Source organism: Bos javanicus, chromosome 20, assembly GCF_032452875.1.
Source record: "Bos javanicus breed banteng chromosome 20, ARS-OSU_banteng_1.0, whole genome shotgun sequence".
In the NCBI taxonomy this organism is placed as follows: Eukaryota; Metazoa; Chordata; class Mammalia; order Artiodactyla; family Bovidae; genus Bos; species Bos javanicus.
In genome coordinates this window covers 19992797-20007850 of record NC_083887.1, presented here as the reverse complement: position 1 = coordinate 20007850, position 15054 = coordinate 19992797, and the positions used below count along the sequence as shown (strand labels likewise).

Genomic DNA, 15054 nt, shown 5'->3' with positions numbered 1-15054 from the left:
TGGACAAAAATTGAGGTTGAAAAGTTCAGAAGGGACACCAGTAACTTCATTTTTCCTGCAGAGCTGCGACTTTCCAAAGAGAAGGTGATGGAACTTGGAAGCTGCCAAATGCCAAAAGCACCAAGGGGGCTTGGAACATGGAAGACATGTTTGGTAATGAACACGCAGCCTGAAACATACCCTTAGGTTTCCCAAGCTGGATTTCTGTGTCACCCTTCCAGCCGTCAAGTGCGTGCAGAATAATGACTGTGCTGGGTATTACACTAGGCACTGGGAATTCAAAAATGAACCAGACACAACCTCTGCTTTCTGGGACCTGAAATTCTTAAGCAGCATTCAGACAAGAGAACGGGCAACTGCAATACTGAGAGGAATGTGCTAAAATAGGGATGAAGGGCAGAATGTAATCAGAAGGCGATGGACAGGCACAGCACCCGGGTTGGGTCCCGTGGGTGTGGATGCGTGTGGGGTGTTACTTAGAGACAGTACCCCAAATGAAATTACATTTTAAGCTGTAACCTAAAGAATGAATTACAGTTAGCCCAATGGATGAAGAGGGGAAGCGGGAGGTGAGAAATGCTTAGGCTGAGGGAATAGGACTGCAAAATTGCATTACCTGCAAAAATGTGAAAGCCAACTGAACCTTCTGAGTTCCATTCCAATTATTTGCATTGTGGCATTTATACTGATTTTTTTAATTTAAACCTTGTTCTGTCACAGAAAGTATGGGCATAACGGCCAGAGCTTTTTTTAGTCACAGGAAAAGTGAATTTGGGAGGTAGATTCTGCTATTATGAGATGGAAAGTTTAGATTTTTTTCTGTGTGTTCTTTAAGAAGTAGTAATTACAACAAAATTTTATATGCATAGATAAGTTCAAATACATTTTTATTCACTTTCCTCTTAATATTGATTTAATGAATTTTTTTCCTCGAAAATTCTTTAGAGTTGATATTTTAATGATAATATTATTATTCATAATGTTGTTGTTGTTTAGTTGCTATGTTGTGTCCATGGACTGTAGCCCACCAGGCTCCTTTGTCCATGGGATTTCCCAGGCAAGAATACTGGAGTGGGTTGCAGGGGATCTTCCAGACCCAGGGCTCGAACCTGAGTCTCCTCCTTGGCAGGTGTATTCTTTAGCACTAAGCCACCTGAGAAGCCCTCATTATTCATAATAGGTTATCACAAAAATGGAATGTGAATAACTAATCAGTTTTCCATTTAATATTGGAAAATTAATTTTCTTTTTTGTTTCACTTCCCATCTTTATTGGAACCCCCAAGTTATAGTTATTTTCCTTCTCATCTTTCTCTCTTTCAAACACTTCCTTCCCCTGTCATCCCATAAATCCCAATTTTGTTAACTGCTCATCCGAGTCAGTAACAGCAGGAGAATTAGAGATCTTTCCTGTGATATGAGTCTTCTCTCGTGGCTCAGACAGTAAAGAATCTGCCTGAGATGCAGGAGACTGGGGTTCAATCCCTGGGTCAGGAAGATCCCCTGGAGAAGGGAATAGCAACCCATTCCAGTATTCTTGCCTGGAGAATCCCATGGACAGAGGAGCCTGGAGGGCTGCAGTCCACAGGGTTGCAAGGAGTCAGACACAACTGAGAGACTAACACACACGCCTGTGATATGAGGCTTCCCCAAGTAATGGTTGTGCTAGAATTGAGAGGATGCCTTTGGGTTAACTTCAAGTCTTGATGACATTATTTGTCAATGGTTAATTTATGAAGTAAGCCCAAACTATAAAGTTACCCTGTGTGTGACAAGGCAGAGGACTGATCATGCCAGGTGATCTCTGACAGATGGAATCACCATATTTATTTGTCATCCTGATTCATTTCTGATATGAGAACCATCACTCCAAAGTATTTATAGTAAATTAACAGGACTTCATATGACTTAGTGTAAATGGTTAGACACCACGGCAATGATTCAGAGAAATCTAATATATTGCCTTGAGCTCAAGCAAACTGAGAAAACACTATTTAAAAGATTGGCTGGAAGGTGGGGGTAAAAAGAATAACTTACTTGCTAGGTGCTCGGTCTTGCAAATTAGTCAATGCAGCAAAGTTGTTTCGTACAGTTCTCAGGCTGGCCAAGACCTACAAGAAAAAAGGATTACTTAAACTTCTTGAAATAAGGCCCTCTTTGATGCAATATGAAATGGTTTGGTGATTTTTAAAAACAGTTTGCTAAGGGAAAGTTTAATATTGCTTGCAACTTAGCTTCATATAGTACTGAAGAATCTCCTAGCACCTGGTGAAGGTGACATGGATCTATTTGAAATCCAGAGAGGCCAGACTTAGGGATTTTCCAGATATTTGTCCACACTGTCTATGAATATGGTGACATTAGCAGCAGTTTCCATAGTGTTGCTGGATTCCCCAGTCAGTAAAACAGTATCCCAGGAAATATATAGAGAGGGCTGCTGTTGCCTCTTATATAAATTTGAAATCACATCATGTAAAATATTAAAGTCTCACTTTAGGTAAAAAATGTAAAACAAAATTATCCTCAGTATCTTCACCAAGAATGCTACAGTCTTGAAGTCAGCAAACTAAGTATACTTTAAATTGTTTTCTCACCTTTACCACATAGATATTCTAGTAAACAGAGATTCTCTTCTTCATTAAGGTTACCTGAATCATGAATTATAAGGTCTCAAGCAAAATGAGACTGCTCTGGATGCGTACAGCGTCTGGCCCACAGAAGATACTCAAGACAAATTTGTTGAATAAATGAGTACATGGACACGAACATATACACATACCAAGGGATCCCACTGTCTCTAATAACTCTTCCTTTTTCTACTTGTAGTGAAACTATAAAGTGGCAAAAGAATCTAAAGACCAGGAGACAGAAGTGACAAGAGTACTGTATCTCCACCTACCCCCTCACTTTCTCCTAGAATGGACAAGTCTCCCCAGGGTGGAGTCTATATTAGACTCCTATATTATGGGTCTATGCTGCTGCTGCTGCTAAGTCACTTCAGTCGTGTCTGACTCTGTGCAACCCCATAGACGGCAGCCCATCAGGCTCCGCCGTCCCTGGGATTCTCCAGGCAAGAACACTGGAGTGGGTTGCCATTTCCTTCTCCAGTGCATGAAAGTGAAAAGTGAAAGTGAAGCCGCTCAGTCGTGTCCGACTCTTCGTGACCCCATGGACTGCAGCCCACCAGGCTCCTCTGCCCATGAGATTTTCCAGGCAAGAGTACTGGAGTGGGTTGCCATTACTCTATATTATGGGTCTATATTAGACCCTATATTATGGGTCATCTGGGTGACAACCAGCATGTTTATCTAGAATATATATTTCAGATGTCTCATTAGGTACCACATAACAACCCAGGTTGCCTGGCTCTCTTACATAGTCAGTGTGTGAACTTATAAAATTCTACCGTCTCTTTGACCCTAAGTTTCTCATCTGTAAACCAGTATAGTAACATCTGGACTTCCCTGATGGCTCAGATGGTAAAGAGCCTACCTGCAATGCAGGAGACCCATGCTTGATCCCTGGATTAGGAAGATCCCCTGGAGAAGGGAATGGCAACCCACTCCAATATTCCTGCCTGGAGAATTCCATGGGCAGAGGAGCCTGGAGAGCTACAATCCACGGCATTGCAAAGAGTCTGACATGACTGAGTGACCAACAGGTTTTATAGCAACATCTGGGCTTTCCAGGTGGCTCATTGGGTAAAGAACCTGCCTGCAATGCAGGAAACACAGGCGATATGGGTTTGATTCCTGGGCTGGGAAGATCCGCTGGAAGAGGGTATATCAACCCACTCCAGTATTCTTGCCTGGAGAATTCCATGGACAGAGGAGCCTGGTGGATACAGTTCATGGATTGCAGAGTTGGATATGACTGAAGCAACTGAGTACACACGTATGCATAGTAACATCTACCTCAAAGGGTTGCCGTGAAAATGAAGTGACATGGCAGGTTAGGTGCCAAGAACAATGCTTGGCAAGCAGAAGGCACTCAGTGACTATTAGCCCACTATGGCGACAGTCTATGTAATGATTTGGTGTGTGCATAGGAAACTTACTTAAGACCCATCACTGACAATACACTGTCGGGGTGAAGTTTTTATAATTGCTCCAACAGTTCCAGAACTGTTTCCAGAATTTTGTCATTTGGCACTGACCTAGACTAAAGTCAGTCTAAATTTTAAGACAAAAATATCTCAGATATTTTTGAAACTGGCATTAATTCTTGTAAGTCACTGGGAAACTGTTGAGAGTGACTTCCCAGGTGGCTCAGTGGTAAAGAATCTGCAGCACTGCCAATGAAGGAGACTTAGGAGATGAGGTTCGATCCCTGGGTCAGGAAGACCCCCTGGAGAAGGAAATGGCAACCCACTCCAGTATTCTTGCCGGGAAAATCCCATGGACAGAGACGCTTGGCCGGCTACAGTCCATGACGTCCCAGAGTTGGACACGGGTGAGCATGCACAGGGAGTGACCTACAGCATCAGGAGTTAATGATGTTTCCTAAGGTGCCAATCACGATGAACTCAGTCACTGGAAAAATCTGGCTCACTATTGCATATGAACAACTCACAGTGCTGAAAGGTCATGCTGCCTATGACGAAGTACTCAAATAGCCAACTGCTGACATCAAACCATGATGTCTTTTATTAGGCATGAAATCTTGAATGATGCAGAAAGAATTCTGACAAATGATCCACTGTCATTAAACCATGCGGGCTAAATTTATGCTTTAAGAATTGAATATCAAATACACTAATTCAGCATTTTGAATAAGATTATTATACCCCCCTCCGGTTGATCCTTGTTCTAGGCAAAATGTTGACTTCAGAATTCTGAGAACTTCATTTTTAATAAGTTACATTAAGTACACTGCATCTGACAGCTGGACAAATAGAAATAGTATCACAGGTAATTCATGTTCTATGCTCACTTGAAAGCAAGCATTACTTCATGAAAGACATACTCCACTTGTTTTTCTGTGTAAAGGTTTCTGCCTTCGTTATAATGAAGATATTAAATTAGATAAATTTATTGTTTTTTAATTTAAATTTAATTTTAAATTTTGTATTTATTTTTGCATAATCTGTATCTTCACATGGTACAAAGTTTAAACAAAAGTCAACTGTCTCCTTCTCAATAACAAGATAAAAATCAAAATTATTATTCCTGAGAGAAGGCAGACAGATGGGCTCTGGGAGGGATACTCAGGGCATTAAAATATTGGCACTGTTCTAGTTCTTAAACTGCTGGTTTTTATTCTTGTATTTCGGAAAGTCACTAGATAATTTCTCTTATATGGGTGAAATATTTCAAAACAAAAAGTGAAGAAAGAAATTTCCCTTTTAGCTACCCCCCCCAATCAGCTGCCTGTCCCCTCTCCTCACTGACTTTATTTTTAATTTATTTTTTGATTAGAGTATAATTGCTCTACAATGTTGTGCTAGTTTCTGCTGTACAACAAGGTGAAGCAGCTCTAAGTATACATATACCCCCTCCTTGTTCAGCCTCCTCCCACCTCCCCATTCCACCCACCTAGGTCATTACAGAACATGAGCTGAGCTCCCTATGCTATACATCAGCTTCTCACTAGCTATTTATATTATACATGGTAGGGTATATATGTCATTTGTTGACTTCTAGATTGTCTCCTAAATTTCAGTTTTACAAACACTGCCAGTAAATAACCTGGTAGCTATATCATTCCCCATGGGTGCAAGTATTACATTATTTTTCTTGTAGTAAGACAAATAGCAGGGCAGACAGTAGGGCAGAAAGCAAAGAACTAAAGAGCCTCTTGATGAAAGTAAAAGAGAGTAAAAAAGTTGGCTTAAAACTCAACATTCAGAAAACTAAGATCATGGCATCTAGTTGCATCACTTCATGGCAAATAGATGGGGAAACAGTGGAAACAGTGACAGCCTTTATTATTGGGGGCTCCAAATTCATTGCAGATGGTGACTGCAGCCATGAAATTAAAGATGCTTGCTCCTTGGAAGAAAAGCTATGACCAATCTAGACAGCATATTAAAAAGCAAAGACATTACTTTGCCAACAAAGGTCCATCTAGTCAAAGCTACGGTTTTTCCAGTAGTCATGTATGGATGTGAGAGCTGGGCTATAAAGAAAGCTGAGCTCTGAAGAATTGATGCTTTTGAACTGTGGTGTTGGAGAAGACTCTTGAGAGTCCCTCGGACAGCAGAGAGATCCAACCGGTCCATCCTAAAGAAAATCAGTCCTGAATATTCATTGGAAGGACTGATGCTGAAGCTGAAACTCCAATACTTTGGCCACCTGATGTGAAGAACTGACTGATTTGAAAAGACACTGATGCTGGTAAAGATTTAAGGTGGGAGGAGAAGGGCAACGACAGAGGATGAGATGGTTGGATGGCATCACCGACTTGATGGACGTGAGTTTGAGTAAACTCTGGGAGTTGGTGATGCACAAGGAAGCCTGGCTTGCTGCAGTCCGTGGAGTCGCAGAGTTAGACACAACTGAGCAACTGAACTGAACTGAACTGAGGGCAAATAACATTTCATAATGTTATATTAAGCATTAACTATTATCTTCTGCATCATGACATTTATGATAGCAGCGGAAGTATAAATAGAAGTGCCAATCAAATGTTACAAGGGGTGTTGCCCTGGGCCAAGTTCAGTGATCCTGGGTGACACAACCCAAAGGCACTGTGTTAGACTTCGTGGTTTCTCACTGGCATTGGAGAACATAAAGAGTGAAGCATCTGCTACTGCAGGTTGTAGGGGAAGAACCAGAAACAGTTTCACACAAGCCCCTGAGTTAGGGTTTAATTATTCACTTTTGTTACAGAGCAGCTCTCATGCCCTTTGAATTCAAACCTTTAAGCGCTGTAGTCAGAGCTCTAACACTCTGATGGTTTTCATCAGTCTTTAATGATTACTAACCAAAGGTCCCTGAGGTTTTTCTCCCATATTAACAGCTCAACGGTTACAAAATTAGGGTCATTTCTTTTTCTTCTGCCCCTCCAAGCAAAAGCATAATAATTCAAGGTCAAAATACATTGGGAAAGAGGAGAACATTTTAGAAAAGATAATTAGGACACTGATATGGAAATTTTTGCACACAGTTGTATTGGCCTGTAAGAGGGATCAAATGTTATTTACACACATTAATCTAAGACTTTCTTGGGGTTTTTTTCTTTGGCTGCAGCACACAGCATGAAATATCTTAGTTCCCTGGCCCCTGCTCCCTGTGTTCCCTGCAGGAGAAGGGAAAAGTCTTAACCACTGGACTGCTGGGAGAAGTCCCCTTTCTTAGGTATTTCTCAACATTTATTAACCAAAAAGAGTCCCTGAAAATGGCAGACAAATGTGGATTTCATTAAAAAATTAAACATCTGAACGTATTCACATAAAAGGAACGTGTACTTCTATATTAATAGTTCCTGGAAAAGACTTAAAGAGGAGATTGCTTTTAAAAAAAAAAGGGCAATGACAGGCCTGTTAAAAACTCATGCTTAATAAAATAACAACCAAGAAGTAAATAGCTTTGAGGATGTTTTCATTTCGGATACACGTTAAGCCACTAGATGGCATTAAAACATAGACCATGAGTTGCCACAGGCCTTAGATCGGGTGGGGCGGAGGGGCTGAGGAGCGAGAAAGAACTCTCTGTCTTGGTTTTGCTTCCAGAAAAAATAGTGGAGCCAAATTGTGATTATTTACAAGATAGAAAGGTCATTTTGGCAGAAAATCTCTTTCCAAGTTATGTTTGGTTAAACTATATGAGCTTGCTGTCTTTGTATGCCACCAAAGGTTGAATATTGATAATTTCATATAGTTCAACCCCAAAAGTATTTAGATTCCTAGAACATGCTACTGAAATTTATTTTAATGAAGGATAAAAAACCCAACAGGTAGACGCAACTGAAATCTGATGATTTTCTTCTTTCTTAGAGAAAGAAATAAGGAGATCCTATTGGATTCAATGACAAGACCACAAGATTGCTATTTCTGGGTGAAATGAGGAAAAGACATACAGAGGCATTTAAAAAAAATCAACAATGTCCCATTACCATGGGACAGTAATGTTCTACAAGGTTAATAACCACCACGTTTTTCCTAAAATTACCCTAGGTGCTATAACTTCAGTAAGAGTAAAGGTGAAATGACTTGGCTGTTCCTACTCTGTACTTTTAAATCAAGTATATCTCGCTCCATCTGAATGATGTGAGGGTGGGGGATACAAGATAATATCTGGATATTTTCTGTCCTTTGTTGAACTAAAGATTCCACTTCTTTGAATACTGCACACTTCCAGGGGAGGATTCTGATTGACTAAGAATTTTACATGGCGGTCATTCATGATGTGATACAAATAACGGAAAAGGTGGAGCCAGAGACAACTGATTACAAAGCAGGGTTCCCTGTACTGCATCAGTGTTGTGTCTCCTTGGAGTTCCTTGGCCCCTCAAGATCTCTGGCCAAATTGAGACTTCACCCTTGGGAGGAAAAGGTCAGCTACTAAGTGGCATCAGGTGACATGACACCATTCCTGTCAACACTTACTCTAAGGGAATACCCAAACCCAAAGATTTCAGCATAAGCACAGGAGAATATTTCAAATGTAAAACAACAAAATATTTAGAGCTGTTATCTTCCTGGGGAGCAAAAAGATTCTTAACTTAAGGGGGGAACATAAGAAACTAGAAGTGGAAACGTGTTTAGATTGAACACCAGCAAGAATTTCTAACCCTGACAGTGTTACAGACTTGGGAACCGAATATGGAGGGGGAGTGGAGGATCTTTGCTGAAGGTTATGTCTATGCTCAATGCTTTAGGTTCAGCTCTGTCCATCAAAGTGGAATATGACCTTGCACATCTTCCCAATTTCTCTCATAACCTAAGATTTTATTCTCTTCGCTTCACAGGAAACTGTGGCTGGGGAACCACAGGGAGGGATCCTTTCATGTTTTGGAGATGAAGGCAAAGCATGAAGAAATGAGTTCTCAAGAAGAGGCAGACAATGAGATGGGCTTGGAAGGAGCCACTGAGCAGCTGAGACAGCAGGAGGCCCATTGTAAAGAATTATGAGAAGGAAGCCTAGTGTGCTGTAGTTTATGGGATAGAAAGAGTAGGACACAACTTAGTGACTGAACAACGACAACAATACACACAGGAAAATAAACTGAGGGGCAGAAAGTAAAATGTCAATCTTTTAGGGTTAAGAATTATAGGAACTTTTCTTCTTCTTCCTTTTGCTCATATTTATTTTTTCTATGCCGAAGGTTTTATTTTGAAAGTAGTATGGCTTTTTTCATTGGAATAATCTAGTGTGAAATTAGCAATCCCAAAGCATGTTGGGAACGATGGGAATTTTTTGGCCTATTTCAACACTTCCCTGGATAACCTATTAATGTCTACAGTCTTCTCTGTCTATTGGCGAAAGCCAACTATCGTATAGTTGACCGATGATATTGGTTTCAACTCAAGTGACAAAAACATCTTACCATTTAAGCATTATAATATTTAGCATTAAATGGTGAATACTCCCGCCTATACTAAAACTTTGAGAAGGGACTTCCCTGTAGTTCAGATGGTAAAGAATCTGTCTGCAGTGCAGGAGATCCAGGTTTGATCCCTGGGTCGAAAAGCAGAATGGCAACCCACTCCAGTATTCTTGCTCGGAGAATCCCATGGACTGAGGAGCCTGGCGGGCTACAGTTCATGGGGTCGCAAAGAGCTGGACATGACTGAGCAAGAAACACATACATACATAGAGTTTTTTAGATTATATACTCTAGTAAAAGGCCATTTGTGAAAGCTGTGATGAAGCCACTTAAGAATCTGCAGCCTTGGGGCAATAACTACCTTCCATAAGGTGATATGAGTCATTAAGCTAATCATAAACTTTCCTAAGTAGATTCCAAGAATCTATATATGATTCAGGCATCATATATACCCACAAATTATACAGAGTGTTTTTTATTCTAAGGTCCAATTTCAAGGGTATTATTAGTAAGTACACATCCTAGTTAAACAGTTCATTGACACAGACTAAGTGATATTTTACATAATATATTTATCAGTATATCAATTATAATACTCTACAGAAAATGTCTGATATGTAAAAGACTAGATATCCTTAAAATTGAAGAGTGTTAATGGCAAGGTTCAAGTTGAAATTTATCTATCAATTAGTGGGAGACTAACACATATTACTTGATATAAGATATACAGATTACTTTTTTTCACATTTTACTACATATTTAAGTGTATTTTTCTTACAACAACACCTAGAGATTTTAGTTAGAAGAATAGTGACCTAAATATACTCAGGTTGGAATGATTGTTTTTACATTTGATGATGGTTATTTATATATTATTTTACCTGATTTACTCTGTTACTGAGCTTTAGATATAAAGTTATGGGTTCTTGACAGCTATCAATTAAAAGTCCTTAGCTTTGTATGATTTTATTATCACAAAATATGATGAAACACGATTGTAAATTTTTTTAACATAGAAATATAATTATTGGAAAGAACTAATGACCTCCAGCAAACTTTTAAGCAAATGAGACATTAAACTTCCAAAAGGGGTGGTGGTGGTATTCTTCTATTTTTAATAGCCTGCATTAATAAAAAATATCACTACATACTTTGCTATTTATGGACTCCTTAAATTTTGATCTAAATTATAGCAATCAAAAACTTCAGGAAATTTGGGATTTCCCTTGTGGCTCAGTGGTAAAGACTCTTCCTGCCAGTGCAGGAGATGCAGGTTCTATCCCTGGGCTAGGAAGATCCTACGTGCTGCAGAGGGGCTCTCAGTAACAAGAGAAACCCTGAAGTGAGAAACCCTCACTCTGCAACTAAAGCGTAGCCCCTGCTCACCACAACCAGAGAAAAGCCTGCACAGCAACGAAGACCCAGCATAGCCCCAAACAAATAAATATAAATTCAAAAAAAGTCAGGAAATTTGAAAAAGTGTTAGAAACATATATGATTCTGCTACCCAAACACTGCCATTATTCATTTTTAAAAACAATACCTATTATGAAATTTTGGAGATCAAAGAACCCTTGCTGATAACAACACAAAATTCACTAAGTATTTTACTTTCTAGAAATAAGCTTGGTGTTACTTCAATCTCTTGATAATAACCTTATGAGACAAGTAGCCTTGTGTCATTTCACAGAGGAGAACAGGCTTGCCCACGCACATTCATCACAAGAGCAGGTGAAAGGCTTTGACTGGGGTCTATCTTAAACCAGCTGAGTCCCCAATTTTACCAACTGGGGAAAAAAGTCATAGAGAAGTTAGTGAGTTGCTTATGTCACTAGCGCTAGTTGTGACGTAGCTAGCCTTGATTATGATTTTTTTAACCCTCTGGATCATTCTTATTAACAGTCAGTGTTGACTTTAAACTGGCTTTGCTCAGTCTCTCAGTCGTGTCTGACGCTGCGACCCCGTGGAGTGTAGCCTACCAGGCTCCTCTGTCCATTGGGTTCTCCAGGCAAGAATACTGGAGTGGGTTGCCATTTTCTGCTCCAAACCTGCTTCGTGCCCCAGGTTAAATAAGTTTTATCACATTCTAGAAGGAATGATGCTAAAGCAGAAACTCCAGTACTTTGGCCACCTCATGCAAAGAGCTGACTCATTGGAAAAGACTCTGATCTTTTCCAATGAGATCTGGAAGGGATTGGGGGGATTAGGGGCAAGAGAAGAAGGGGACGACAGAGGATGAGATGGCTGGATGGCATCACAGACTCGATGGACATGAGTCTCAGTGAACTCTGGGAGTTGGTGATGGACAGGGAGGCCTGGCGTGCTGCGATTCATGGGGTTGCAAAGAGTCGGACACGACTGAGCGACTGACCTGATCTGATCTGATCCCTAGTCTGCCCATACCAGTAGCTCCCAACTTTCCCTGAGAAAATACTGGGGTTTTAAAAAGTATACTGCCTGGGTCCAGATTTTTGGATTCAATTGATCAGAGGCGCAGCATGGGATAAAATCTTTCCAGGAGATTCTACTGTGTAACTAGAGTTGAGAAGCACTGGTCTATACTAAGAATATCAGGTTATCAACTACTTTATATTCCAAAATTCTTTAGATTTTTTTCACCTTCTAGTATTTCTGGGATCATGTGGTTAAAGTGTTTTCATGATTTGTATGCCTAAAAGGAACTCATAAACATAAATATGCCATTCAGTTAAATCTCTGGACAAATGCCATGTTTAAAAGAAGAGTAAATAAAGCATCAGGTTGAATTGGAATATTGAATTTCAAGCACTAATCATGTACCTAATTATACTAAATGTAATTTAATCCATGATATAGCTTTCTTCTTCTAGTGCTTATGTCAATTAAGGAAATGTGGTCCCACTTAAGTATGTCACTTGGACAATTTGTAATTTGAAGCAAAGATACTCTCTGGGTCTATGGATTTATAAGAAACAGACCAATATGGACAAAGTTATATTCTCTAGCATTGCTTTCAGATTACTTGAGTGAACCACAGACTTTGTATCTGTACTTGTGTTAGATTTAGAATGAAGAACCAGAACTAATCCCTGCCATTAAAACTTTCTGAGGACTGAGAAACCTGTCCAGCAGCAAGCTGTGCTTACCTGTGCAAAGGGAGTCACAATCAGGTCATCTCCATGTCTGAAAAAGAAACCAAATCCCATATTAGATGACACTGGTCACTCTAGGACCACTTTCAAGCCATATTAAATAGTATGTTTCATATTCATAAATCCCCAAGGAGAATTACAGTAATTACATCCTTATTCTTTAACACGTGTTCTTCTCAGTCACAAGGGTGAAGATGTGTCTTCTGGGATGTTAACCACTGACCAGTTCCCTAGGTAAAAAGAGGGGCTTCTTGATTATCAACCAAGGTCACTGACAGTTATTAAGCACACAGGATATACAACAGTAGAAACGGAGTTCCAGCAACAGGACCTGAGTTTACCCTTGGCTGCTTATTATAGGTATTACTGAGGGGCACCCAGGAAGGAGCTAGCAATGGCAGTGACTCCGGTGAGAGGTCCCTGGACCATCTAACACTGGAAGGTCCTGAGCATCACTGTGTGTGAGCCTTGGATGGGCTTGGAACTGTAGATGACACGGGGCTGCATCAGATGCTAATAAAAACCCAGTGGAACTTTTCAACTGACTCAGGTCCCAGCCGCCGTGGTTACTGGGGAATGTTACTCTGTGTGTACTGTTGCTATAGCAACCCGAGTGACACAGCACCAGGATGCAAGGGCAAGCTGTCAGCATGACGTCTCTTGGAGGGACAAGGAGAGGCAAGGAAAGTTGTGCCAACAGTCTACTTGGAAGAAAGTGAGAAACCCAGGCCCAGAGTTCGTTCGTGGTATTTCTTAGCATGAACAGTTTGTGAGAAGGATTTCCAAAATCTCCACGGGGTATATCTTGATGTAGGTAGCTGGAGCCCTTTAATCAAAAGGGAATGGAATTATTCTACACAGAAAGCTTCAGGACATGACCCTGAGAACACTGCAGCTGAACAGTTCGCTCACTCATGAACAATTCTGGAAAGGGCTTGAGTGACCTAAAACAACACTCAGGAAATATGCTTCAGCACTAGCGGCATATGGATGACGTTAGTAAACGGATCGTTAACAATAATTAGACCAGTTGTTTTGGTCATCATCGAGTTACACAGAGATCTTCAAATTCAAAGTGTGGGAAAAATAAAGGGATAGTACACGCTTTTAAGGAAATATGTGTTATTTTGCACCCTCTTCATTTCACAATTATGTTTTTGAGGGGCATCTGCGCTTTGGAGAGATTATGGAGACAGCCAAAATTTAACTCATACAAAATCTAGATACTTTTCAAAGATACAATCTTTGCTTCCACTTTATTCAATATAATTGCCTGATTACCAAGTTTATTTCCTAAGAACTTAGCCACCTTGACAAAGGCACAGCATCATTCAAATATTAATCCCCGGAAATGTCTTTTCATTTTTCACATGAATTACACTGGATTTGAATTACTCTAAACTGAAAAGCATGTGAGGATATATAAAAACACTTAATTCTATCTTTGGTTATATTTTACTCCCAAGCACTGAAAATAATTTATTTAGAATATACAATATTTAGGGTAATTTATCAATCTTGCTTCCCTTTCTCTGTCAAAGCATAAGAGAAGTTATAGTTTTAGTGATGAAGATATTTCACTCTTTTGACTTAACTTGACCAGAAATTGTTTTTGCCAAATATCTCAAGACTGTCTCATTTTAGTCAGAGTAGATTTCTAGCATTTCAGTGGCAAATGTCCTTAATAAATAGCTAATCTTTCCTTTTCAAAATTATGTAAGGTTTAAATTATCTCTGAATATATAATGAATGTATAATTTTTTAAAATGTCTTTGTCTAAGTGTCGGTCACTTGCTCTGGTTAACATGAGCTGAACCAGTCACCCGCCTGGTCCCTGGGGCTGGGGCAGCCTCTCCCCTTCCTCAAAGACAAAGCCTGCTGAGTTCTGAGCCAGCGCTACTGGAGGCAGGGGAATGTGAGGCTCCACAGGGCACTATTGAATATTCTGTTTTTCCAGGGAGAAACGACCACAGTCAACAACTACTCCCTATGACTTTGGCCATCCTTCTGCTACTTTTGCAGTATTTACTACAGCATTTTATTTTCTCCCCTCATTCTTTCTATAATAAGAAGCCAGCCAAATTGACAAGAAACCGAAAGAGAGAAATCAAAAAGCAAACCCTCACAGAGACTTCACTGGGATCCATCAACTATTCAAGTACTTAAATGAGGAAAAGCTTCTTGCCTTCTTAACAGATCAAGTTCAGCCAACAGCAGCACCTGAAAATAGAGCTTTGTAAACTAGTTCAAGATTGTGTGTGAAACGCACGTGCCAATGACCTTTCCACACTTCATTATAACCAACCCAGAAGGAAAAGGAGATGCAGTTAATTAGAAGAAAGTTTATACTTTATTGAGTGAAGACTTCTAATCCGACAAAGCTACAAAGCATTAGTGGCCACAAAGTACCTGCTGCTTCTGAGTATCATGCATTG

At 40.0% G+C, this 15054-nt stretch overlaps 1 protein-coding gene across 12 annotated transcripts in view; it reads right to left on the bottom strand.

Annotated features, from left to right (window-relative positions):
• The window catches only part of PDE4D (phosphodiesterase 4D), a 1603025-nt gene that overhangs the window by 200543 nt on the left and 1387428 nt on the right, over positions 1 to 15054 (bottom strand). For 11 of the 12 annotated variants that reach the window (XM_061393128.1, XM_061393125.1, XM_061393122.1 and 8 more), the window contains 2 exons: positions 12614 to 12650; positions 2037 to 2110 (listed from right to left, as the gene is read on the bottom strand). In XM_061393128.1, coding sequence (XP_061249112.1) covers positions 2037 to 2110; positions 12614 to 12650 — 111 coding nt within the window. Of the gene's footprint in view, positions 1 to 2036; positions 2111 to 12613; positions 12651 to 12768; positions 13996 to 15054 lie in introns of those variants that run through there. The other variant, XM_061393133.1, reaches the window with a different exon arrangement.